Source organism: Phyllostomus hastatus, unplaced genomic scaffold (genome assembly GCF_019186645.2).
Source record: "Phyllostomus hastatus isolate PE091 unplaced genomic scaffold, TTU_PhHast_1.1 phas_scaffold_501, whole genome shotgun sequence".
Taxonomy (NCBI): domain Eukaryota; kingdom Metazoa; phylum Chordata; class Mammalia; order Chiroptera; family Phyllostomidae; genus Phyllostomus; species Phyllostomus hastatus.
Window position 1 is genome coordinate 45,571,964 of NW_025334033.1, and position 26,068 is coordinate 45,598,031.

The window sequence follows — 26,068 nt, forward strand, 5'->3', positions numbered from 1 at the left end:
TGGCATGGCTCTTGGCTCAGGCCACTGCTTATCACGCAACTCTGTGGCTGGCCCTCGGGGCAAACTCGCTGCATCCGCCGTCGCAGGCCTGATATTTCACAGCATCACCCAGGGTTACAAGGAGCTGCGGACATGGGGATTAAATACCAGGGCGGTGCCAAGTGCATTTCATCAGGTGGCTACAGCCAGTTCTCAGGCAGCCGATGAGTCTCATGTGCGAGTTGCAGCTGGCGAAAGGGGATCCTGCCTAAAAGTCAGCCGCCTAAACCTGACACCTCCTTGGCTGGCGGGTCACCCGAGACCCACAGACTAAAAGGACAGCTGAGGACACAGTCCTAAGTAGCCCTCTGAGAGGAGAAACAGTACTGAAGTGAGGGGTGGCCCACCCCAAGCTCTGGCATCTTGGAGCTCCGGCATCTCGGAACGCCAGCATCTTGGAGCTCCGGCATCTGGGAGCTCTGGCAGCTCCAAGCTCTAGCTTCTTGGAGCTCCAGGTGCGGCCCTTCCAGCGAGTGTAAAGAAGAATGATCTCCCATCGTGACAGGCGTCGACGCTGGGACTGAGAGAAGGTGTTTCTGCACAGACACACCTGGGACTTGCCTTGGCAATGGAGAAAACGTGCTTTCATGAAAAATGGAGGGAAATGTGATGCTGAAAATATTCTCTTCAAACAAGGACGGCGCAGTGTTGAGAATAGAGTGCAGTGATGGGTACACAGATGGTCCTTACGCTCTTTTTTAAAAGTTTCAGATGTTCAAAATGTTTTCCAGGTTCAGAAGTTAGTTTTAGCGGAAGAAGGCAGCTCCAGCAGGGGGGTGTGTACAAAAGGCTTTGAGTCTGCAGTGTCCTTGGGGGAGGATCAGGGCAGCTGGGAGGGGCGGCAGCCAAGGGACCCTGGGGCAGCCCCAGGACTGGGAGGGGCCCTTCCTTTCTATCTGCTTCGTGATAGCATGCCCTAAAGGGATATTACAATCTCAAGGGAAAAAATGCTCAGTATGCTGTCAATAACAGGGTGATTTCTGACTCTGACCAGCGACCCTGGCCACTCTCAACCCACAAGGAAATGTCTAGCCGAGAGGTAGGGCTCAAGTATCATCTATTCTCCACTCCATCTTGGTCTCTCCATTTATAAAATAGGAAGACAAATATTTCCATCAGATAAAGTTAGAAAATATCAGTCATTGTGACGAAGGTCACAAACATGAAGTAGCACTTCCTGCGGAAGGCCTGTGTCTTCAGAGCTAGGTGCTGTGTCTAGCATCTAGAGCAGATGCTAGATCCAAATGGTCCAGCTGATGACCCATCCAGGAGACTTGTCAAGAATCCAAAGTCTCCCCGTGCAGTATTTCATTGTATTTTCAAATGCTCCTGGTGGTTGCATTATTCAGAGTTGTTTTTGATGTGGGCAAACTCCAACTCTGACTGGCTTAAGCAAACAAGGAATTTACTTGGAGGATCTGGAGCAGCTTACAGAACTGAGGGAACTGCCTGATAATCACGACTTGGTGATGTTTGTGCATGTTTTCTGGTGCAGTTTGCTGGCTCTTATCTCTTGTCTTTTGATCCCAGATTTCAGATTCCTGGAAGGAGAACCTGACTGACCTAGTCAGTTCTGGTGTCACAGCGGGCAGGGTTATCCAGCACTAACCCGGCCACTGAGGGCCACCACTGTGCGTCATCCCCCACCCCCCGCCCCCCAGTGGAATTCCTTTTGTGCTGGGTAGCCGCCCTGTGACCATAGTACCAGTTTGTGCTATGTCGTTATCTTCCCTGTAGCTGCAAGCAAATGTTTGAAGGTCAAGGGATTCCTGTAAGACAGGCCCAAGGACTGTTTGGCTGTGGAAAGGTCAACTGGTTCTGCTGCATGTTTCTGGCCAGAACGAACCCTCCTTCTCAGGCCTGAGTTGAGAGGTTTGATCATGATTATTGAACCCAGGAGAGGAAGGAAGAGATGGAGGTCTCCTTTGGCCTGAGCACATGAATGCCTGTCACAGGTGGCCCTATCCATTGGGAGCCCAAGGAGCATTTTTGTTTAAAATCTTGAGTTTTACTTGGGAAGCTCAGATCTTTTCAACAGGAACATGTACCAAAAGCCCCTGTGTCTCCCCAGTCCCACGCAGGAGAAGCAGCTGGGTGAGGGAGGGCGGCCCCGAGAAGAGAGGTGCCCCGGCCTCTCAGGCCTGAAGTGCTCCCAGGTAACTCTCCTGGGCTCCTCTTCTTCCACCCTTTAATGAGGGGGCGAGGGGGAGGCAGGATTTCAGCTGAGAAGATGGGAGATTGGGAAAGAGAAGGAATCACTCAGTTCGTCAGTGACTGTCAAGCCAGGGTCCAGGCCAAAAGAAGGAGGCTGAGTCATGGAGCAAAGGCCACGTGTGCAGAGAGGCTGGACCGGAGCTTGTCTGGCCTCACAGAGGACAAGGCTAGGATATTGTGCCTCTGCCGTGCACTGAGTGCATCCGAGCTGCTCTGGGGCAGGGTGGGTTGGGGAGGAAGCAGTTGGTTGACTGGGCCTTGGAACGGGGCCTTTGACAGGAGACTGGGTTGCGGGACTCATTCTGCTTCTGCAGCCTCATGTGATGCTGTGTGGTTAGGGCAGTGCACAGCCGAGCCCTGACCAGGGGGAAGGTGGGCACTGAAATCCAGCCACACTCCCCTTGCCAACCCATGAACTCTGTGGGCCGTGGGCCAGCGAGCAGCGCCTTAGGCTTCACCTTAGATCCTGGCCCCTGGCAGGCCTCCATCTATAAGAACATTGGTCTCTTTGCTTGGGCTTAAGATTCTGAAATTACCAGCCTCCTCAGACCTGAATGACATACCTCTACTGGTAGCAAGATAGAATTTTAAAAATGAGTCTTGAGCTCCTCTATTTTAAGACTAAAGAAATCAAATAAGGTGATACCTGCGAATGCCATTTACAGTCAGAGGCATCCTTGACAGGGTGAGGAAGTCTTTGTCCCCAGCCAGGAATCTATTCCGAGATGGGAAGGAATATTCTCTCACTGATGACATACATGTTGGCAGCTCGTGAGGGGGCGTGTTCCATGCCAGGTGCCCGGGCCAGCAGTGGCAGGGCACTGCCTGTGATCGGGGCTGCGAGGAGGGAGGAGACTGAAGCAGGGCTGAGACCGGAGTGGGAGTGCCGCAGGAAGAGTGACGGCGGCACTGCCAACCCTCTCTGGGCGCCTGGCACAAGGAAGCAAGAACAAGACTTTTCCTCCCTCAGCAGAGAGGACAGCACCATAGGCATTTCCCCTCCCATGAGTTCAGGATATAAGTGCCAACAGTTGCCATGGAAATCTTTATCCTGACCCCCTGGAGCCCCCTTGAGATGGTCAGTTCAAGCCCAGCCTGTGAGGAGTGTCTGCACAGTCACTTGCACAGCCTGGATGTCCTGTGTACAGTGCGGACACCATAACTGTGTCTCCTCTTTGTCTTGGGTTGAGCAGATGCAGGAGCTGGAGCAGAGGCTGCAGGAGGCAGAGCAGAGAGCAGAGGATGCAGAGACCCAGGTAACCGGGGCAGGGGATTGAGAAGAGTGTGTGGGGGAAGTGACCATTGCCCTTTCCTCCCCTTTCCATGGACTCATGTGGATATACTCCTCCAATGGAAGAGGTCCTCACAGGGACAAGGAAAGCCAGCAGTCACACATTAGAACTGCTGAACAAATTAAGGTGTTTGGAGCTTTCGATGGGTACAAATGAGTGGTTAAGTGTCGGTACAGTGAGTGAGTGAGTGAGTGAGTGGATGAGTCCAAATAGACTAGGTTATGCTGGAGTAACAAATTAAGCTTGACATCTCTCGGATGTCACATTTACTCCTCACTCATGGTACCCCTCCACTGAAGGTGAGCCAAGCATGCTGCTTCACACAGTGGTTCAGGGATCCAGGCTGGTGGAGCACCCCATCTGCCAGCTGGACCATCTGGAACACACAGCCTCCTTGGGTGCCATGGTAGGGAAAGGGAGCTGGGTGCTCATGCTCCAGCTCTGATGCACTTGAGCCCAGAAATATCTTGTCGTTCCTCTCAGGCCCATTGGCTGGAGGGAACTGCATGCCCATCGAACTACAGGAGGGCTGGAAATAGTGGGGAACACGTGGACAAGCAGTGAGCAGCAGATGTCTGTGCCACAGCGAGGCTGGAGCAGTTCCTCCCTGGGGCTGTTGTCCTGTCCAGCTCATCGCTGCTGGGGCCCCCAGAATTAGAGGACCCAGCACCTTGCCAATTCCCCCCACCCCAAGATGAGGCTTAATAAATGGTCACTGAATTAATTGGCCCAACAGCCCTGGATAAGGACTCTGCCTGGGAATCACAGTCGGGGGTATGAGGAAGAGTCATGTCCCAACCCTATGAGACAATTGGTCCTTTTCAGGTGAGTGTGATGGAAGAGAGGGTGAAACTGTGCAATCTGAAGGATGTGGGTCCAGCAGGCAGCCTGCACCAGAAGTACCAAGAATTGCTGATAGCCATGCAGGGCAAAGATGAGCTTATCGGCCAACTGGAGGCACAGCTGTTGAAGCAGGTAAGGGCTACCCAGCAGCAGAGTGCCCATGCCCTCTGCAACACCTGCACCCATTGGCCCCAGCTTCTTGAAAAGAGCCCCTCTGCTGGACCCCATAGTGGTGGGGGGCTCACTCCCTGTCGGGACTGTTCTTTCACATGGAGATTTCATTATTGGCAGGTACACTAGGAGCCAGGCAGGGGATGTAGTGGGAAAAGGACCTTGGAAGCAGATGGATCTGGGTTTGAATCCCAGCTCTAGCACCTGCTGCTCTCCAGCTGTGGGCAAATCACTGAAGCCGCTGATTCTCATTTTACGCATCAACACAGTAGAGGTTGTCGTACATCAGAGAGCTGTCAGGAGAATGAACTTGGCGTTCTGTGTGTTGCATCAGCCATGAGGCCGGTGTTTGGTAAAGAAAGCTTTGCTTCTTCACCTCGGCCTCATGCCCCACCAGCGCAAGGGACCCGGCACTTGGCCCTGAAGTCAGGGCGGCACCAAGCTGGCCTGGCAGCCTTGGTCAGCTGGTTGGCCGAAGCTGCTCTGTGAACCCAAATCAGCAGAGACCAACATTGCTGCCTCCTCTGAAAAGTCGGGCGTCCTGTCCCGAGCACTTGGAAGCCCAGGACAGGCCACTGCCCAGTATTGCCATTAGGTTGAGCCCCTTTGCTCCCGAGAGGACGTTTGGGGCATCCCCCTCCAGTTCCCTATGCCCAGCCTCCTCCCCTTCACAGTCTCATTAACTTCATCCTAATTCTGTCCCTTCCCTCTGCCCTTGGCCTTGCCTACCCAACCTTTCCTGGTCCCAGGGCTCCCATCATTTCCAACAAACGATTCTGCAGCATGGCCAGATGATTTTTAATTCTTTACAAAGGTCCCAGCTATTTCTGGTGTAGCTTCCCACCATCGTGGGCAAATTCGTAATCACTCATCAGCATTCACCAACATTTCCTTTGCGGGGTGTGGCTTTGTCATCTGTGGGGCACCATGTGTTCTTGGAAATGCTGGGGAAATAGAATTTTGACACATGGAATCTAATGAAGTTCCACTGATTTTAGAGGATGCCTTCTCTTCTGAGTGGTTCATAGGAGTCCTCGTGTCTGGGGATTAGTGGGCAACACAATTTCTGCTAAAGCTTAGGTTGGGGGAAATATCATTTTACAACAATAATAGGTCAGGATCAGGCTTGAAAGAATGCTGGCATGCTGTTTTTTAAGTCAGTAACCTGGCTTCAGTCCCAGCTGTGCCAGGAGTGGACTGGGCAAGTCGTTTCTCCCCTCTGGGCCTCGGTTTCCACAGCCACATGAAGAGGGTGTCAGGGCGCATCGGGGGTCGGCAGACTTTTTCTATAAAGGCCCAGAGAGTAGATATTTCTGGCTTTGGGCCACGTGGTCTCTGTTGCTGTGACTCAGCTCTGCTGTTGTGGTATGAAAGCAGCCCTTGGCCATGTATAAATGAGGGGGCGTGGCTGGCTTCAGGACACTGTATTTGCAAAAGTAGGCAGGGAGGGGGGAAAGCAGGTGGAAGGCTAGATTTGGCCTGTGGGCCGGTTCGCAAACCCCCAAACCAGATAACCCTCAGGCCCTTCGTGCTTTGAAATACTGAGCCTTGCACACTCCGTCTTATCTGCGCAGATGCACTTGTCCACGCTGACGTCCGGCATCTTCCATCCGTGGCACAGCTTTTCCCTGGAAGTATAACCAAAGTTGTTACTGCTGGTCTCTCGACTTCTCCAGAATATACCAGTGTCCTTGCATGTTAGATCAGGGGCCTGGTCCCCATTATAGAACTGGTTGATTACCTGTATGTCAGGCACTGTGCTGGGCACTGTGTCCCTCCTTCCTCAGGGCGCCTGGGGGAGCTGTGTTGTCCCCCACTCCAGAGAGGACTCGTAGGCCCCGAGGATTAGGTGTCTACAGCAGCAGATAAATGCTGCCCTGACCGCAGGAGTTGAGCCCCAAAGCCTGCATTTCTTTCTGTCCTAGGCTGCTGTGCTTTCCCTCCAAACCTCGCTCTTCAATCACCTTACATGCTTTTGATTGTGTCGAGGGAGTTGCTGTAGTCGTGTGCTAAGTTAGCTTTATTTTCTGTTTTTAACTGTAAAGATAATACATGTGTAGAGTGAAAAACATGAAAACCCCAGCGGAGTATAAAGTGACAACATGTTCCTGCTGTCCCCAGTCAGTCCCTCGTGTCTGCTCCTCACTGTGAACCACGTTCACCGCGACTGCTCCTTGTGCATCAGAGCACAGTGTTCCGCTCTCACGTTGTGCATTGTGCTCAGCCGGGCCCTCGTTTGTGGGCATTTAGGAGATCTCCAGTTTTGAGGGGTTTGTTTTGGTCGCTTTGTCAAATTGTAACTGATTCCTAAGCAGTGGATTTATCAGTTCAGTGCTATGTACATTTAAAACATTAACTGATATTATCAAATTGCTCCCCAAAAACGCTTTGCCAGTGTGTGTCAGAGGGGTTGATATCAAACCTTTAAATTGTGTTAGACCAATGGAGGAAAATGATGTCTTGTTTCTATCAAATTTCTTAAAGTTGTGATTGAGGATGAGAAGCTCTTCCTGGGCTTCTTTCCCTTTACTTCTTTTTCTGTTGATTTCCTGTTCATATCCTTTGTATAGTTCATGTCCTTTATATAGTAAAGGATACAGTTCACATGCTTAGGACAGTTTATTTTAAATTAGCCCTTTGTATGTAGGTATGTATGTCATTTGTGTTGCAAATCATCCTCCAGTTGGTCTTTTGATTTTGTTTAAGAGATTCTTTTTTTTTTTTTGGTTAGATAATAATTTATAGTGATGATATAGATTTATTAGTCTTTTCCTTCATGACGTAATTGGGATTTCTCTTATGCTTAGGAAGGCCTTTCCCACTTTAAGAATATTAAAATAGTCATGAAGGAATTTATCTTTTTCTATCAGGCCACCCCATCCAGTTGCCTGACATTTCTTCTCAGGGTGTCCTGCCTCCCATTCCCCACAAACCCGCAGGCTCAAGGGGGTCTCTTTCTTTTAGAGGCAGATGAGAGCTGAGGAAGCAAAAATGGTACAAGAAAAAGCTGCAAAGATCAAGGAATGGGTGACGCTCAAGTTAGCAGAGGTGAGTCCCACACTCTTCCCGGGAGGGGAGCATGGGATGGGCATGCGTGTGGGGTTGCCCCGCCCCTGGCCTTGCTCTGCCTTCTGCCCTTGGAGGGGCCTTGACTGGCCTTCACTTTGTTAACCATTTGTCCTTCATTCAGCTTCAGCACTGAGACCCTTTGCTTCACTTTCCCCGTCCTCTGTCGTGGTTGGGTTTCCCTAGAGCCCTGATTAGCTGCGTGCTGCATTTCAGTCTGGGGAAAAGGAACGAGCCTCACGTGGAAGGCAGCCAGCCGGTGTTTCTCTCTCATCGGTGCCTCTCTCCCCCGCTTCCCTCCTTCCTCCCGTTCCCCTTCCTGTCTCTCTAAAAGCAATGTCCTCAGTGAGGATTGTATAAACACATACACATATTATATATAATATCTATATCTATATCTATAAATAGATATAGATATATATAGAGATATATAGTATACATAGATATATATCTCTATATATCTTTATCTATCTATAGTTATATATAGATACAGATATATTTATATACAGATTATATACCATATATTATATATGTATAATATATATTATATATAGTATTATCTATATAGCTATATAGCATTATCTGTATATCTATATAATACACATCTATATAATGTCTCACAATTATATAAGATAATATATAATACACATATATAATATATAGTATATAGATAGATAAATAATATATATAACTTTATTTAGGTGTAGAATTTAGTGGCATTAAGTACTTTCACAACCATCACCACTGTCTGTTTCTAACACGTCAGCACCCCAAATGGAAACTCAGTACCCATTAAATACTGACTCCAGTCTCTCGTCCCTGCCCCCGCCCCTGACAACCTCTATCCTAGTCCGCTTTCTGGAAACCCCACCATTTTTGTAGTTCATCCCTTGCTACGGCTTTGTGTAGGAGACTCGGGACTTGAAGCTACAGTGCTACTAGCCAAACAAACAAACAAACAGACAAAAAAGGCAAGAAACTCCTCTTTCTAAATACAAGGAAAAGGAACTGAAGTTTGGAAAAGGATGAAGACTCACTACTGTTTCCTCCGCATTGACACGTGCGGCTCACACCTGTAGGGCTATCAGCTTGTTCTGCCTCCTGCCCTCCTCTGTTGGCACACCGCCCGGGCCACCTGCTAGACTGAAGGTTCTTGGGCGCAGAGCTGATGCCTCCGCATGGCACAGCCCTGACCTCTGGCTGACAGGTGTGTTGGATTTCATTTAAAAGAAAATGCAGCAACCAGGAGGATGGATCTCATGGACATTATGTTGTTTAAAAGGAGCCAGACACAAGGACAGCCTGTAGAATTCCATTTACATCAAGTTCAAAAATGGGCACAGCAAAGCCAGTGTGTGTGAGGATCCGTACTTAGGTGGTGAAACCCAGAACACAAGGAAGTGAGTCTGAGGTCTTGTGAACTTAGACGAGTGGCCGCCCCTGGGGAGGGAGGGACCAGCGACCAGAAAGGGGCAAGTCCAGGGCTGTTGGGAGTGCTGGCGAGTTTCTTAACCTGGGTGGTGGTCACATGAGCGTTCATTTGAGCATCGTTTGTTAAGCTGTTCACGGGTGTGGTATTAAGCTCTCTGTGTACGTGCATCTCACAATTTTAAAAAGCTTAGAAATGAAGCTGGAGGAAAAAAGTGTAGGGATTGTCAAACAGAATTCCATCCCAGACAAAACTGGTCAGCTCTGGTGGAGGCAGGAGGTCGGGGGCAGCACGGTTCCTTTTCACAGATTTCATCTTTAAAAAGGATTTTCGCCTTGTTTTGAATTCTATGTCTAAACCTGTAAGCTGAGTATTCTAAATCTCCCTTTTTCCTTTTGCCTAGCTGGAGATGGAGAATCAGCACCTGAAAAGCCGTAATCGGCACCTGGTGGAGCAGGTGACAGCCCTTCAAGATGCTATGGAAGGTAAGGGGGCTGTGTGGGTGTGCGTGTGCCTGTTGGGATCTGGGTGTGTTTGGTGTGTATACGGGGGGAGGTCAGGATGTGTGTGTGTGCACCAGGTATGTATATGTTCCCGTGTGTGGGGGTGTTGGGGTGTGGGGCTGAATAAAGGGAGCTCTTTGATGTGCACGTTTTTGCCCCATCCATAGGTCTTCACATGACACCTGCAGAGAAGCTGCTGATGGCCCCCGAGGGAGCCCCAGAGGAGGACTCTAGCCCTTCAGGGCCAGGAGCCCAGCTGATGTGGCAGGACAGTGGTCCTCAAGCCCCAGGTGCTCTGCAGGCGTCTCTGCCTGCACCTTCTCCAGTCTCTCTGCAGAGCAAGGACTCTAAACCTATCCCCAAAGTGAGAAGCCGCATGGAGGAGCCCAGTTCCATCATGGTCCGTCCTGGGGGTGTATCAGAGGCCAAGACCCTTCCACCTCGTCTGGAAAGAGCGGGCTCTCCTGACCAGCTGGTGCCAACCGCCAGAGGTGACTTAGTTTCCTGGGATGAGAGCCTGGTCACTGCTCACAGAGGGCCGCTCTTTGGGACCAAGACCTCCGCGAGGGAGGGCGGCCCCGGCTGCAGCCTGACGCTGCCGAAGGTGCGGGCTGCCAGCCCCTTCCATGACAGTGTCCAGCTGGCCAGGCGACACCACAGCCAGCCACAGGTGGGACCTGGGCACTTCAACCACATGGTGAGCATTGAGATTGGAACCCTGTCGGCCCCCCGCCCCTCTGGCCTTCCCGACGTGGCCACCCTCGTTGAGCTCCAGGAAGAACCGGAGAAGATGGAGATGGACGAGCAACCCCTGGACGGCAGGAAGGAGGAAAAAGAGGGCCCGATGGCCCCAGGAGCTGAGCTGGAGGAAGTGGATTTGGGGAGCAAACCGCCCACACCCCCCTTGCACCGGTTTCCATCCTGGGTAAGAGGCCACCTGGGGGCTGGGCAGAACTGACGATGTGACCACTGTTGGTCGAGCACAGCCACACACTGAGCCCGGGACGAGGCGGGGTTCCACCCAGTCTGCCCAGAACACCCCACCATCGGGGGCAGGGCCAGCTGTTAGGGATGTCTGGGTGGAGGCCAGCTGTCGATTCCTGAGTGTGCCACTCACCAGACTGGGGCTGTGTGCATGTTTTCTTGTTTAATCTCTGAGGCTCTTGGAGGTGGTGCAGCAGTGGTGGCTAAGAGCACAGGTCCCAGAATCAATCCTCCAGGCTCGAACTGCTAACTCTGTGACCCTGGGCAAGCTGCTACACTTCGGGCCTCAGTTTCCTTATATGTAAAATGGGGATAATAGAGCCTCCTGTGTAGGGTTAATGATCTAGTAAGCACTTGCAGTAGCAGTTCATAGGAAGTGGCAGGTAAGTGCTGGCTGTCACTGTTGCTGAGCCTGAGCTTCCTCGCTTGCACCATCGGATAAGATGGTGGGATTGCTTCAGAATCAGTGACCTGGGGCAGGGACACTGATGAAACAAGACCAGCCAGGCACGCGTCTGTGTAGAGCTGGGTGACGAAGCCCTACTTTATTCTGTCCTCTCCTTTTGTGTTCGATGTTCTCCGTGATAGAAAGTTAAAGTGCATAGCGGGGTGGGGCCGGCATTCATAAGGCTGTGCAGGCCAGTGGTGGGGATAAGGCGAGATAGGAGATGTGGAAAGCTTAGCGCAGAGCCTGCCGCTAGGGCAGGGCTCCTTACCCGTGCGAGCAGTTAGAAGCTGTGTGGTGGTTGTTTGTGTGTTTGTTTGCTTTTTACAGATTAGGAGACTGCTGTCCCCACAGACTTAGTTACGTGCCCAAGGTCATGTAGCGGTTAGTGAGGGGCCAGTCTTCAGAGTAGGCTCAGCTGCCCCCGAACCTGGCTCTAATGCTCCAGCTGACCTGCCTCTGAGGAGACATCGGGGAGTGGCTGTCAGCCTCTTACTGGAGGTCTGACCCCTGGATGCTGCTGTGCTCGAGGCAGCACCGCACGGGGTTGGGGACTGGGGGGTGGCGCCACCCCATACCACTGCCTGGGAGGCCCGCCTTTTCAGCAGCACCTCCCGGGTCTCCTTTTGAAATGCTGTTAGTTCCCAGCGCTTCACCACACCACCCTGGCTTGTGGGCCACACCACCTTAGCAGTGAGTGCCTCAAGGGGACCTGGATGACTCAAAACCCCGCCCTGCCTGGGGGCAGGGCAGGGAGGTCCCCAGGCCAGCCAGTCTTCAGGCCGAGGATTGCTGACCTGCCTGTCCCCAAGCCCCAGAGTCTTGGGAGGGCCGCAGTGAGCTGTCCCCGGAGGGGAAAGGGGAGGGGAAAGGAGGGGCATGGCAGGCAGACCAGGAGTAAAGGTGCAGGTGGGACAAAGGTGGAGAGGCTTTGGAAATAGAGGAGGGGCCAGGCAGGGTGGAATGTCCCCAGAACCATTCCTCCTCTCCTTCACTGTTGTCTCGTAAACACGAAAGCACTGGAATCCTAGCACAGGGGTGGGCAGTGAGGGCACTCTCAGCGGGGGGCTCGGCTTTGAGCCTGGGTCTCCTGTCAGCGTAGGAAGCCCCAGGGGCCAGGGAGCCCAGCCCTCTTCTCAGGGGAGACCAATGGTCAGTGACCATGGGGGGAGAAAGTCAAGACTAGAATTCTGAGGACGTTCCTCCATCCGAGGGAGTCAGAAAGACTTACTTAGAGTCTTTAGAGTTTGCGGAGCCCTTTTTCTGTTGACCTTCAAAATAACCTTAGGTGAGTGAGGTGACTTTGACACTAGGTGACCTTTTGTGAAGCACTCCTGTTTGTTTAATGGTGTTCGCCTGAATCCCTAAGTGAAGGTGAGCTTCAACTCCCCAAGCTTCATTCCATCCCCCTGTGAGGGGGGTGGCCTTTTCCGACACTGTACACAGTGGTAATCTTTTTTATGCCCAATGTATTTGCTGGCCCCAAGTCCTCTGCCCACTCCAGTGCCCCTCCTGGGGCTCCCCCACTGCCCTGTGCCTCGTCTTGGACCTTGCCATCCCGGGCCCTCCTCCCAGGGTCCCCTCCCAGTCCCTCCCTCTCCCCCAGACGCCTCAGCCACCACTGCCTTACTGCCCTGAGGCCAGACCTTCTCTGGTCCCTGTGAGTCACTAGCCACCTGAGGGGCCTTTGTTGTCCTTTTATCTTGAGTAGAGAAAAGAAATCCAGAGAAGCATAGGCGGGGCCTGTGGGTTGCTGGGGAGCCACCAACACCATTAGAAAAGCTCCCCAGGCCTGCGGGCGGACTTCAGATCCAGGGGTATCCAGGGGCCGGGCAAGATTGAGGGTGGGCATTCCCCATTCAAGGGTCTTGAATAGTGGGTCCCTGGGCCTGGGTGAGTCGCACAGGCTTGTAGCTTGGACCGAAGCCTAACCATGACGTAATGTTACGACCATAGAGAAAAATAAGGTGTCCCAAACACCAGGCTTAAAAAAGGCCATGCCCTCCCCATGAGGCTCTCACTTCCTCATTGTCAACGTGCCGTTTCTAGAGGTGGAGCCTGAGACCTGAGAGCTGGAGAATGGGTCAGGTTCAGACACACAGGTCACCAACCCCTCTCCTCTGGAACCTCCTCTCCCCTAGGGAAGGGTGGGTCCTGCAGAGGGTGAATATCTGTTGGGCCCTGACTGCAGGCCAGGTGCTAGAGGTTCACACTGCATGACATCATTTGGGCTCTCCCAGCAGCCTGACGAGGCCAGGTCTGGATGCGGACTGAGGTCTGCCTGCCTCCAAAGCCAGGCTTTTTCTCCACACCCAGGGCGGGGGGGTGGGGGGGGGCGGGTGAGCACATCCATGGGCTCTGACCCTCCTGGAACCTTTCATTCCAGGAGAGCCGGATCTATGCTGTGGCCATGTCAGGCATGCATCTCTCCGACGTATCTCCCAGGGGCAATGCCACCTGCTACGGTGAGTGCCAAGTGGGATGCCCGTAATGAGCAGGGCGGGCGTGCAGGGGAGGAGAGGATTCTGAGCAACATCCAAGGCTAGGGTCACCTGGCACCCCATTCCCTCCCCCAACAGGTAATGCTGAGGTGAAATCCCACAGCCAGGGCCACCTGGGAGAGAAAAGGAAGCTGTGCACAGCCACGCCCACCTGCTGGGTGGGCGTGGCCTTGAACAGGGTTGCAGCTGGAAGGGACTTTCAAGGAAGGGTCCCCCAACCCAGCCTCCCACCTGCACTGGCTTCCCTTCTTCAGTACAAGGGCTGTGGGTAGCAGGAGCCCCCAATACCTTGTTAGATGAGCCCCCTAAAGGGGGCCCATCCCAGCAGTGTCTCCTAAGTCACGGGCTAGCCACAGAACGCCCACAGTGAAGTGAGAGCCACACAGTGCGTGACTGGTAACTCACCTTGGCAAGAGCGGGACTGAAGAAGGCCTTGGCCCCCTCCTAAGATCTGTCATGTGGCCTGTCATCCCAAGTACTATTTCGGGAACACTGTCTGCATCTTTCCTCCTCCTCCTCACTCTGCCCAGGTCTCTGCCGCCCCGACACCCCTTCCTGGGCTAAGGCACTAGAATTAATCTCATCCCTCTCCTCTGCCCCTCCAGGTTCAAGGCCTCCCACCCTTTGGTCCCCTGGGCCTTTCTCTGGCCTTGTCTACAAGAACTGCACAGCGCCTGTCTACACAGCCCTGAAGGGGGTAAGAAGCTGCTGTCCCAGGAGAGGGTGTCCCCATCCAGACAGGCCACTTGTCCGTCAATGACCAGGGCAGGGCTCCGGGGTCAGGCTTCTGCACACACCGCTCTGGGCGGGGAACTCAACGCTTCGCGTGTCATTTCAGTTTTCTCGTTTGTCAGACTTCTAGTGGAAAAATTCTGCAAACACAAAACTTTAAATTGGTATGATTGTGGGCAAAGTAAAAAGTTAGAGGTTAAATCTGTGGCTGCTCCACTTGTCCCCCGACCTTGTCACATGCATGTCCCAGAGGGCAGCGCGGCTCCTTCCAGAATTTTTTCTGTGTTCAAACGCACACTCCCCCGTACACTCCCGTAACATCCCTACACTTTTTAAAACAAAAACCAGACATCAGTGCAACATGTTATATGCATCTTTGTTATCTTTTATTAGCAGTTTTTGAGATCATAAGTTACACTTCATAAAACTCTTTGTAGAAAAATAAAAAGCCTAAAGTAAAGTTGCCTCTCGAGTTGCTGTCCCGAGCCCCGAGCCCCAGAGGCAGCTGTCACCACTGGCCGGGGGCTGGTCTGGTGAGGCCCTCAGCCCCGCTGGGAAATGCGTGTACAAACATCCTCTGTGTCTCGCTCTCTCCTGCTCACACGCACACCTGTGTGCACACAGCGGGGACCATACCATATGCGCCATTCTGCCCCTGCTTGTTTACCCAGCCGTGTGCCAGCTCTTCCTCCCCTTTTGGGGCTGCCCAGCACCCCTCACTTAGATGCCCCATACCCACCTTAACCTGTCCTGCACTGATTGGCAGTTTAGGTCACATCTTTGTTTTTCTCTGAAATGAATGGTACAATGGACATCATTGCTCGAATACATCTCTGTGCACTTATGTCCATGTGGTTCTGTAGGACAGAGTGCTAGAGGCGGACTTCATGGGCAAATGATGTGCACGTTTTAAATTTTGACAGGTAGTGCCAAATTATCTTCTAAAAAAACTATCACACTATGAAGTACCCTTGTCTTACCAATGTCACCAACATTGAGATACTCAGACTGTTTTAAAAGGTTTTATTTATTTATTTATTTATTTTTTAGAGAGAGGGGAAGGGAGGGAGAAAGAAAGGGAGAAAAACATCAATGTGTGGTTGCCTCTCACACACCCCCTACTTGGCCAGCAACCCAGGCATGTGCCCTGACTGGGAACTGAACCTGCGACCCTTCGATTCACAGGCTGGCGCTCAGCCCACTGAGCCACACCAGCCATGGTGAAAAAATCAGACTTAAAATGTCCGTCAGTTGAGATGATCTCTCATTTATTTACCCCCCCACATGTTTGCAGCTCCTGTCTCACACTTGGGCCATGGTGTAGCTTTCTGGCCCCCTAGTGGCAGGAAGTAGAGGTTACAGCGGCTAGGTGTTCAGCTGGGATGGGGCAGCTCCTTGATGGACCACACCATCAGCCCAAGGAGAGCCTTAGGTTGGGACACAGGAGTAAGGTCGAAAAGGTTCAGTGGTCTGTTGGGGGCTTGGCCAGGTGACGGTGCCCATGGGCCCCAGACGGGCTGTGCTGGCCACACCCTGAGCACCTGGAGCTGGAGTGCAACGCAGCTGGGGTGGGGCCTGCCCTGCAACCTGAGCCTCTGTCTGTCTTGCAGAGAGCCACGCAGATCAGCAGTGTGCCCTTTGTGGATGACTCCTCTGGCTCCGACGACGACTGCAGCTCGCAGGCGAGTTTCCGGACTTCATTCTCCTGCTCAGAGTCCAGGAAGACCGGTGGACTGGGCAGCCCACGGGCCATCAAGAGAGGTATGGGGAAGGGGAGCAGGAGAGCTGTGGGGCAGGAAGAGACCCGTCACCCCCTCATGGACTGTCATCCGTGGGGTCCCTGCTCGACCTCTGCCCATGACCCTCAGCCCCAGACTCTGGGGTCCCAGGCCGGTGAGGGCCTGGGGCAGGGCATGGGACACAGACCTTGAACCTTCCCTCTTGGCCAGGTGTCTCCGTGTCCTCTCTGAGCTCTGAGAGTGACTACGCCATCCCCCCAGACGCCTGCTCCCTGGACAGCGACTACTCAGAGCCCGAGCACAAACTGCAGCGCACCTCGTCCTACTCCACTGAGGGGCTGAGCCTGGGCCCGGTGAGCTGGGGGGCCCACCCGGTGGGGCCAAGGCGGGCGGGTGGGAGCTGCCTGCTGGGGCCCTCCATGCCAGACACTGGGCAGCGGCTGTGAGAGGAGGGGTCCCTGGGATCGGGGAAGGGAAGGAGGGGGCTAGAGGGGGTAGAATGGGGCCCGGGGGTAGAAGTCAGGCACACACAGACCCCGTGAGGGAGAGAGGAGGCCTGCCAAGCTCCACATCAAACTAGGAACAGCCAGTTAGAAAGCCCCTGCGGCTCCCCGAGCCCCAGGACTTCGCACACACGGCCCCTTGTTTTAGCCCTGCGCTGACCCTGGAATACTGGGCGCTGACATTTACTGGGTCCTTCCAGTGTGCCGGGAACAGTGCTTTTCACATACTGTCTCACTGGTCCTCGCAGTCCTTGCAGGGTTATTATCCCGTTTTGTGGACGAGGAGCCTGAGGCTCAGAGGCATGCCACTACCGTGGGAGCCAGCAGTGGCACCAGATCTCTCTCCCTGAGCCCTTGCTCCACACCACCGTGCTGCCCGAACCCTGCTCCCCAGCCCGGCTGATGTGGCCACTGTTCCTCAGACTTCTCCCTTCCCTGCTTCCTGAAGGGCCACCTTCCTCCTCCTGGCCAGCCTCTCTCCCTGCAGCCCCTGACCGGCCTTCTGCTTGTGGTCAGGCGTGCTCCCCAGACAGCAGGACCCTCCCGCAGCAGGGCTACCCATGCTTTATGTTGTCCTCTCTGACCCCTTAGCGAGACATGGTGCTCTGAAGGCACACACAGTAAGTACTCAAATTTTTTTCTACTTGATGGCAGAGCAGTGACTCAACCAGGCCATTTTGGTCTGTGTGACATCCAGGAGCCTCAGGGACTCCCCCTCTCTGTTCACCCTCCTCCTCTCCACCCTTCCACTCCCTCAGGAGGCACTGGAGAAGTCGGGCTACCTGCTGAAGATGGGGAGTCGGGGGAAGACGTGGAAGAGGCGCTGGTTTGTCCTGAGACAGGGGCAGATTCTGTACTACAAGTCCCCGGTGAGACGCCCCTCCCCCAGGACTGTGGGGGGCGCTGGAAGAGGGGCAGCGTGGCCCATGGTCGGAGGGCAGAGGTTTGGCAGGCGGGGAGTGGCTCTGAGCCACACACAGGCCAGAGGCCAGTCCCTGGTTCTCACCGCAAAATCTGGCACTGAGCAGGCAGTGGCAGTTCCAGACCAGCTGGCTTGGAGGTTCTTTCTTCCTTCAGAAGCCAAGTTCTTCTTTTGCCTGGTTCTGTAGACAAAAAACTATTCCAACAGGTGACCCATTGCCTCCTCCCCATCCTTCCTACACTGTTCAGAATTAGGGAGCCTTGGATGTTGGGACTACTTTGACAGGCCCTCGCTGGTCAATAACCCATGTGAATGGTTTGAAGAGGGTGAAAAGACCTTGACTCTTGTGCAAATCTGGTTGATTGGTAGTGGCTGTCTCAAACACTGTGTTAAGGTTTCTGAGCCTGTATTGCTCAATAGGCAGGCATGGACTAATAGATTAGTAATGTCTGCAGTGGCACTGGAAATGGGAATGGTGATATGTATGTCACTTATATGCCACACTTGATAGAAAGGATGTAGTAGGAAAGATTTAAGGGCTGTGTAGCTTAGTAATAACCTGGTGGCCTCTGACCTGATGTTGAAGGCTCAATATAAAAAGAATGAAATCTTACCCTTTGAGACAGCGTGGATGGGCCTAGGGGGTTTTATGCAGAGTGAAATATCACAGTCAGAGAAAGACGAGTACCACATGCTTTCACTTGTTTGTGGAATCTAAAGAATATTATAAACACACAAAACAAAAACCGACTTATAAATAGAAAACAGACCAATGGTTGCCAGAGGGGAGGGGCGTTGGAGGACTGGGTGAAAGGCGAAGAGACTGAGAAGTGTGGTCTGGTAGGTACAGAATAGTCATGGGGATGGAAAGCACAGCACAGGGAACACAGTCAATAAGATGGCTGATGCACAGTTGTGCCCTGGAAATATCCAGGGGAACACTTTGTCAAGGTTTATAATTGTCTAACTGCCATGCTGCACACCTGGAACTAATTCAAAACAATATGGAATGTAACTGGGTCAGAGGGACCCATGTTTCGTCACTGCTCCATTTAGCCAGAACCAGGGTGCAGAACCAGTTCCCCATCATACAGAGCCCAGGAAGGCTTGGGAGTCACTCCCTCCTTTGCCTGTCACCTGGAATAAGATCATTCCTTTCTTTGCAGAGTGATGTCATCCGGAAACCTCAGGGTCAAGTGGAACTGAACTCTCACTGCCAAATTGTTCGAGGGGAGGGTGCACAGACATTCCAGGTGAGGGTGGTCCTAGCAGCTAGAATTTTAGACAGCAGAGGTGCAGGGTTTGGAAATGACTGTGATGGAGACCAAGACGGGGCAAAGCAGGCATGAGTGAAAGCCATGGCGTCCACGTTGGGGTTTGATCCTAATTTGTGGGTGTGAGGAAGGAAGCGGACACCGATTGTGAGAGAGAGTGAAGGTAGAAAAAACAGGGAGAACAGGAGGAGGAGGGGGAGGGGTGTGGACCAGGGGTTTGCACCACCTCAGAGCCAGGTTTCTGTCGTTCTATCCCCCCCGTCTCCCGGCCCCGCCCCCACCCCTCACTCCTGCACAGCTCATCTCTGAGAATAAAACCTACTACCTGACGGCCGACTCGCCCAGCCTGCTGGAGGAGTGGATCCGAGTCCTGCAGAGCCTGCTGAAGGTCCAGGCCATTGGGCCTCCTGCCCTGTCTCAGGGTGGCACCAAGCCCACCGTGAAGGGCTGGCTGACCAAGGTATGGCTGGGGCTGGTGGAGGGGGAACATGGGCCCCCAGAGAGCCAGGGCAGTCAGGAGTGGGAGTGCCAGGGGGCACTGGGTCCCCTCGTCATGCCCAGCCCCTTTCTCCAGGCATTTCCCCACAGGGCTTAGCTCGTTGGCCTCAACCGTGGTCTGACCACACGGGGGATGGTGAGTGATTCCTGGAAACATGGGCCAGGGTTGTTAGAAAACCTATTCTCGTAACAGAGGGAGGAAAGGACTGCCTTGTCCCTATTTTGAGGTCATTAGGGGTTGCCCCCTCATCTGTACCCATCAGTATGAGTAGAAGTTGCAACCTAAGTGAGGTAGGTGTGGCAAAAACTTATCCCAGGTCCGTCCTGAAGACATCTTAGTTAGGGCTCTCCTGGTTGCAAGGAGCCACGCAACACATGTTAACCCCAAGGAAAAGGCAAGTTAACAAGGAAGCACCTTCACCAGGCCCAGATGTGGTCAGGAAGCAAAGCGACCTGTACGACTGAGCTCAGTGCTGGAGGGCTGGCTGTCCGACTCTGTTTCCCCCCATCTGGTCTCCTGTGCGTGCAGCTATGGCTCCGCACGGTGCACACCTGCCCCCTGTGGCCCTCCCGTCCCTCTCGGCATCCCTACAACCCCAGCTCTGCTGACCAGCACGCTCTTCCCCTGCTCACACTCCTGGGACAGGCCATCTGATGGGCCTGGTTAATCTCTTCACGGCAGGTCACACGAGGATGGGTGGGTGTCACACGGCACACACTGTCGTGGCCCCTCACTGCTGAAGGGCTGGTTCTGTTATTAGGAAGTGTGAGTGGCATCTCCACTGAGATCCTGAGTTTGACCAGGGGTTTGACATCTGCTTCCCTGTGGTTTCTCCTTGCCAGTCCTGGATGTACTACTGGGGTCACCTGGTTCCAGTAATGCTGGCTCATTTCTGTCTTCCAGGTAAAGCATGGCCACTCCAAGCTGGTGTGGTGTGTTCTTATTTCGAGAACCTTCTACTACTATCGGAGCTATGAAGACAAGGTACTCCCCGGCCTCCCACAGCACCTGCTCTCTCCTCCCCCCGACCCAGTTCCTGCCGCTCCGAGTCCTGATGGAGCTTTCCCCTCTACCCCACCTAAGCCCACGACAAGCACACAGCCCGCCAGCTGGCTCCTTCCAGAGTGCAGGGCCCACAAACTCTCTGTGGGGTCTGACCACACCTCCCCAAGCAGGCCTCAGCCAGGGAGCTGTCCTCCCCGCCTCATCCTGGGGCTTCGAGGTTCCAAGAGGGGAGACCCCCCTGCCCCCTGCTGGCTCTCCCATTCACGGAAGGCTCGCGTCCACAGCGGCCCCTGGGCCACCTGCCTGTGCAAGGCGCACTCGTAGAAGAAGTGGATCGGTCCTGCGACTCGGACGAGGACTACGAGGCCGGAGGAACCCGGCGGCTGCTTTCCTCCCACTGCACCCTGGTGATCCAGCCCCCGGAGTACAGCCCCACCTACCTCCTCATTGGCACCAAGCATGAAAAGGTGAGGGAGGGGCTGGGCCACGGCTGGCCACGCTTGGGCCGGTGATTCCCATCTCCCCTCCTCACTTTCCCTCGATCTTCCCCACGTCCTTGTTTATTTTCCTCCTGGACGTTTTGGCCACTAGTATTCCCTGATTACGAGTACTCCTGATACTGAGTTTATTCCCAGTGGCCATCTCTTCCCTGAGGTGGAACCGCAGGCTTAGAAACTGGGGCTCGTGTCCACCTGATCCCAAGTCTTTCCGCCTGGAGACGGTGGCCTTGACTTGTGCACACCAAACCAGCTGACCCCACCCGGCCTTGGCCCCTTTGAGGAAGCCTCCCAGGAGCTCTTGCCTCCACCTCCCCCTGTACCCCCAACCCTCACCCACAGCCCATCAGATGGCTTTCTGTCCTCTTCCAGGATACGTGGCTTTATCATCTCACAGTGGCTGCAGGTGGCAGCAGTGCCAGGGTGGGGACTGCCTATGAGCAGCTCATTAGCAAACTGATGGATGATGAGGGAGACCCAGGTAAGGGCAGCAGGGCCATCATGGCCTGGGTTGGAGGCTGGGGGCTGGGTAGTTTTTGGTCAGGAGCCCAAAGAAAGCACTGCCGTACCTTGATGCTGTTTTAAAACCACCTGAGCTGCAGAAGGGCATCCCCGTCCCAAGCTCCAGGGCCCCTGTCTCTGGTGAAGCTGCTAAGGGGACCACTCTATATCCGGGGCAGCTTTTCTGGGAAGCAGACCTTCCAGGGACCTGGGTCAATGTTTTACTTTGTTCATCCTGCAGCTCTGCTGGCTGGGAGGAAGTCTGAGGAAAGGAGGTAGCTGGTTAATCTATACTTAGCGTTGTTAATCAGTGACGCCTGACCTAGACCTGGGTACCTTGGGGTCTTTATTTTGCCACTGATGTTTAGGAACTGGAGGCACTAACAGCACCTACCACATACACCCCTTGACTGCATCTCCGCAGCTTGTTTATTTCAGGCTGACACACACTCTTACGTCCAGTGCCGCCCCTGCGGGGAGGGGCTCCCCCGCACACATGTGCTTGCATTGCACACACGTGCTTGCATTGCACTCAGGTGCCCACGCCTCGCACTCTCGCCCCTATTGCAGCCCCACGAGCAAAGCAGTAGCCGCCTTCCTGTAAGCCATGCCTGTGAGTGTGCTCAGTGCAGTGCACAACTGAGTGCGGTGCCCTACAGGCTATATATAAACCCAGCACGGCCCACGTGTCCCAGACAGTCACCCCTTGTCTTCCACACAGATCAGAGGGGGTTGGGGGGCTGGGCCGGGGGGAGGCAGGCTTCCTGACCAGTGGTAACGTGTAACATGGTAACGGTGGCTGCGCTTTGGCAGACTCCCCCATCTGGAGGCACCCCGTGCTGTGCTATAGCAAAGATGGGCTGTACACGTCCCTCACCACCCTGCCCTCCGAGGCCCTGCAGACGGAGGCCCTCAAGCTCTTTAAGGTAAAGGGGGAGCGGAGCCCAGTCCCGCCCACTGGTGGTGGGCGCCTTCACTGTGTGCCCAGGCTCTGTCCCAAGCAGTTCCACCCCTCCTGGTGGGGGTGGGGGGGGACGGGGACCCATGCAGTTAGGGGGTCATCCACAGAAGGATCTTCAGAGGAAGGGAGAATCCCACAGGGTCCCCACCGTGTCCTTCAGGACAGGGAGGCGGGAAGCTCTGGGACTTCATTCATGAGCCCTGGGGAAGCCCCTGGGGAAGCTTCACCCATGAAACTCGCAGGAAGCCAGAGGGGCTCCCCACTCCTGTAGTGACCAGCAGGAAAGGACAGGGTTATGTTGTCTCTGGGCCCAAGAGATTCCAACCTTTTTTAGAATGTTTTTTGTGCCTGTCTGAATAGTCTTGTCTTTTAAAAAAATGAACGTCTTGCTTGTGTCATAGAAACTTTTAAAGAGGGAAGGATTGTATCCCTAAGTAGCCTTCTCGGCAAGCAAGATGCTCTCCAGCAGTAGCAGTGTTCCCCTTACAAACATTCTCTGCAGTGATCTAGAGCCTCCCTGGGCCCTGGGGGTCGGCCCCATCTGTCCATTGTCACGGAGGGCTGATTGGAGTTGTCGGGCCGCCTGTGCCCACTGTCGTTTCCCCGCCAGTCCTGCCAGCTCTTCATCAATGTGCCCCTGGAAGCCTCCTCGGTGGACTACCACGCGTCCCTGGCCCAGAGGGCCTTGCAGGTCTGCCTGGTTCACCCCGAGCTGCAGAGTGAGATCTACTGCCAGCTCATGAAGCAGGCCAGCTGCCGCCCGCCTCAGAAGCACTCGCTCATGCAGGTAGGGGTTCCCAGGACGACCGTCTGACAGGAGCCATCAGCAAGGGCTGCCTGGGAGACGGGAAACGGGAGGAGGCGACAGGGCAGGCATCCTCTGAGCCTGGTAGCCAGTGGGCAGTCTCAGCGCCCAAAGCTGCCTCAGCACAGCTTGCCCTCTTGCTGTCCCTTCTGGGTGTCTGTGTACCCAGATTGGGCAACTGCTGTTCCGGGCACAGCCTGACCAACCTGGCCTTCCCAGCACCCGGAGAAGGGGGGGCTCTGGTTTGGAGAGCATGCCAAAGGCCCAGTGGCTCAGGGCCGTGGGGACAGGGACACTGCTGACCCAGCACGCACCCCACACTGCCGGTTCCCCCGCAGTGCTGGCAGCTCCTGGCCCTGTGCACCCCACTTTTCCTGCCTCAGCACCACTTCCTCTGGTACATCAAACAGCAGCTCCAGCGCCATGCAGACCCCAGGTGAGTGGGCGCCATTTCCTCTGCCACCCCGTCCCTCTGGCTGTGACACAACGAAGTGTCACAGGGGAGACTGGGATGGATCACATCACCCCCATCCTCCAAGATTCGCTCAGTGCTCACAGAGGCGTCACCCATTGCGGTATATGCAAATGGGCACGTGGAGACGTGGGCACGCCTGGGCTCGTCTGCACACCACTCACGCATGCGTGGGTGTTTTGTGGGGGCTCATTGCCTCCAGCGTATTCCCAAATGCTCATTCCCTGTTGCCGTGTTCATATAGGGCCCGAAAGGCAAATCAGCGCCTCTGGCCAGGCCCCAAGGTGTCTTCATGGCCTGCCCCAGCTGCCGACTCGGTCCTGGCCGGGTCTGGGCTGGGAGCCAGGGTGTCCAAGTGGCGAGGAGGAGTGGATTCCCCAGTAGTCCCTTCTTCCTCCACTTGTCTTTTTAGCAATGAAATTGGCCAGTATGCCATGTACTGCCAGCGGGCAGTGGAGCGGACCCTGCAGATGGGGGAGCGGGAAGCCAGGCCGTCACGCATGGAGGTGATGTCCATCTTGCTGCGGAACCCCTTCCACCACTCCTTGCCCTTCAGCATCCCCGTGCACTTTGCCAACGGGACCTACCAGGTGAGGGGGCGGGCGCGTGCCCTGTCCTGAGTCTTCTCCTACCCCTGTCTTTGAGGGGAGGGGCGGGTATCTTAGGGCCAGATGGGTGCGAAGCCTCCTTAGGATCAGAGAATCCTAAATTGGCAAACCAGCAAAAGAATGGGCCCGGGGCTTAGGGGTTGGGGGTGGGGTGATTAGTGCCAGTGCGGCGAGGGAAAGGAGCTTGAACTGCAAAAGCGCTCCACTGTTTGATGTCCTGGAAGTGGATCCTTTGAACCCATTGTGTGAACAGGGACGCTGAGACACTGACCAAGAAGGTGGCGTGAAATGGCCTCTGCAAAAGGGGCCGTAAAGAAGAACCGGAGCTTCTGTCCGATTCCACTCTCCGGGGGGCAGGCTCATGCTTTAGGCACGCACCCTCTGCGTGTGAACACGGAATGGAATCTTTCTTTGGCTCTTGCATTCAGCCTTGCTCCTTTCAGCCATGCAGACCCCCCATGAGCCCTAGTGAGTGTCCCTCAGGAAGCCCCCTCTGGAACTAAGGCATCTCCCCTGCAGGTGGTCGGCTTCGACGGCTCCTCCACCGTTGAGGAGTTCCTCCAGCGGCTGAACCAGGAGACAGGCATGAGGAAGTCATCCCGCTCTGGCTTTGCCCTCTTCACAGACGACCCTTCTGGCAGGGACCTGGAGCACTGCCTGCAGGGGAATGTCAAGGTGACGGCCTCCCCCCTAGGCTAGCAGAGGCCCTCCTGAGCCACCACCTGGCCCCGGGGTTTTGGTGGTAGGGAAGAGCCTATCTGAGGGGTGCCTATTTCACAGCCTGTTTGGTGCTGAACCCAAGGCACTCGCCCCATTTCTGTGCCATGAAAAGTTGTTTGTGTCCTTGTCTCGGGGAGAGAGGATCTCTACATCCCTCTCCCTTCAGTGGCTGTGCAGCGTCCAGGAGGAAAGCTGCTTCTCAGCTGGTGTAGAAGGACAGGGAGGCACTTCTCAGCAGCAGCCCCAGCCGGTTGCATACACACACGCACATGCACGCGTGCACACACACATGGGTGGACAGCTGTATGCCTAGACCCACTGGATGCTGTGTCCTGGGCTGGCACTTCACTCTTACCCTGTCTGCCAGGGCCTGTGCTGTGCCTGCAGGCTCAGCCACATTTCACCGAGACAGAGCCTGACGGTGCTTCTGTCTTAAAGGACCTTCGATGGGATTAGGGGCCCGCCTTGTCTCGAAGTCTGAAATCAGAGTCATGGTTCCTGGTGATCTTGGGAGCGTGCTGTCACACTTAATGGGCTGAATGTTTGGGTCCAGTGTCTGCTTGCTTTCTGGCAGAGGACAAAGGCCTCTGTGGTCTTCTACCATTGCCTGGGCACATGGTGCTACCCACCTTCTTTGTAAACGACCAGGCAGCTGTGAGGCTTTGTTCCCTGGGGGTCTCTGGGTGTGTCTGCTGAAGAGGGGAGTGGCGGTCAGTGGGATGGAATGGGAGCTGGTGACCTGAGGCCGTGGTGTTTGACTGGGACCCGCCTTGCCCCTGGAGAGGCCCCCTCAGGTGTAGAGGCTGAGGGGGCAGTTCTGCTGTGTGTGCTGCTCACACCACACCCAGGCTCCGCCTCTGTCTGTGAGGAGGTTGCAGGAAGCTGGGGTTCTGGGAGTGGCGGCTTGAGGCCCCACAGGTCATCCCCCGTGGAGGACAGTGACCTAGCTCGGCCCTCCTGCTCTGCCCGAGTCCAGCCCTGCCTGGACCTTGTTCCCCTCCTCGGGCGCTTTTCTGACTTTCCTCTTTTGCCTCTTCAAGATCTGCGATGCCATCTCCAAGTGGGAGCAGGCCCTGAAGGAGCTGCACTCCGGAAAGTCTGAGGGTGGCGCACGCGTCGTGAAGCTGATGTACAAGAACAGGTCTGGGCAATGCCCACGGGGTGGGCCGGGCCTGAGGGCTGCCACGGGGGTGCGCTGGCAGGAGCCCCCAGATAGAACACTGCGTGGTGCTCCTCGGCTAGGAGCCAGGCCCGCCAGGCAGCTCAGGCTCTCAGGCAACGTGTGCACACACACAAACACACACGCCAAGAACACAGACCAGCCTCATAAGATGGCCACATGC

The 26,068-nt window shown here is 54.7% G+C and overlaps 1 protein-coding gene across 1 annotated transcript in view; it reads left to right on the top strand.

Moving 5' to 3' along the window:
* The window catches only part of PLEKHH1 (pleckstrin homology, MyTH4 and FERM domain containing H1), a 52,569-nt gene that overhangs the window by 19,560 nt on the left and 6,941 nt on the right, over positions 1 to 26,068 (top strand). Inside the window, exons 3-23 of the mRNA XM_045822718.1 lie at positions 3,447 to 3,509; positions 4,371 to 4,520; positions 7,524 to 7,607; positions 9,458 to 9,539; positions 9,725 to 10,482; positions 13,373 to 13,451; positions 14,093 to 14,184; positions 15,830 to 15,980; positions 16,169 to 16,311; positions 17,220 to 17,330; positions 18,550 to 18,636; positions 18,956 to 19,117; positions 20,060 to 20,140; positions 20,446 to 20,628; positions 21,031 to 21,139; positions 21,973 to 22,085; positions 22,731 to 22,907; positions 23,264 to 23,361; positions 23,810 to 23,987; positions 24,525 to 24,680; positions 25,766 to 25,866. Coding sequence (XP_045678674.1) covers positions 3,447 to 3,509; positions 4,371 to 4,520; positions 7,524 to 7,607; positions 9,458 to 9,539; positions 9,725 to 10,482; positions 13,373 to 13,451; positions 14,093 to 14,184; positions 15,830 to 15,980; positions 16,169 to 16,311; positions 17,220 to 17,330; positions 18,550 to 18,636; positions 18,956 to 19,117; positions 20,060 to 20,140; positions 20,446 to 20,628; positions 21,031 to 21,139; positions 21,973 to 22,085; positions 22,731 to 22,907; positions 23,264 to 23,361; positions 23,810 to 23,987; positions 24,525 to 24,680; positions 25,766 to 25,866 — 3,158 coding nt within the window. The remainder of the gene's footprint in view (positions 1 to 3,446; positions 3,510 to 4,370; positions 4,521 to 7,523; positions 7,608 to 9,457; positions 9,540 to 9,724; positions 10,483 to 13,372; positions 13,452 to 14,092; positions 14,185 to 15,829; positions 15,981 to 16,168; positions 16,312 to 17,219; positions 17,331 to 18,549; positions 18,637 to 18,955; positions 19,118 to 20,059; positions 20,141 to 20,445; positions 20,629 to 21,030; positions 21,140 to 21,972; positions 22,086 to 22,730; positions 22,908 to 23,263; positions 23,362 to 23,809; positions 23,988 to 24,524; positions 24,681 to 25,765; positions 25,867 to 26,068) is intronic.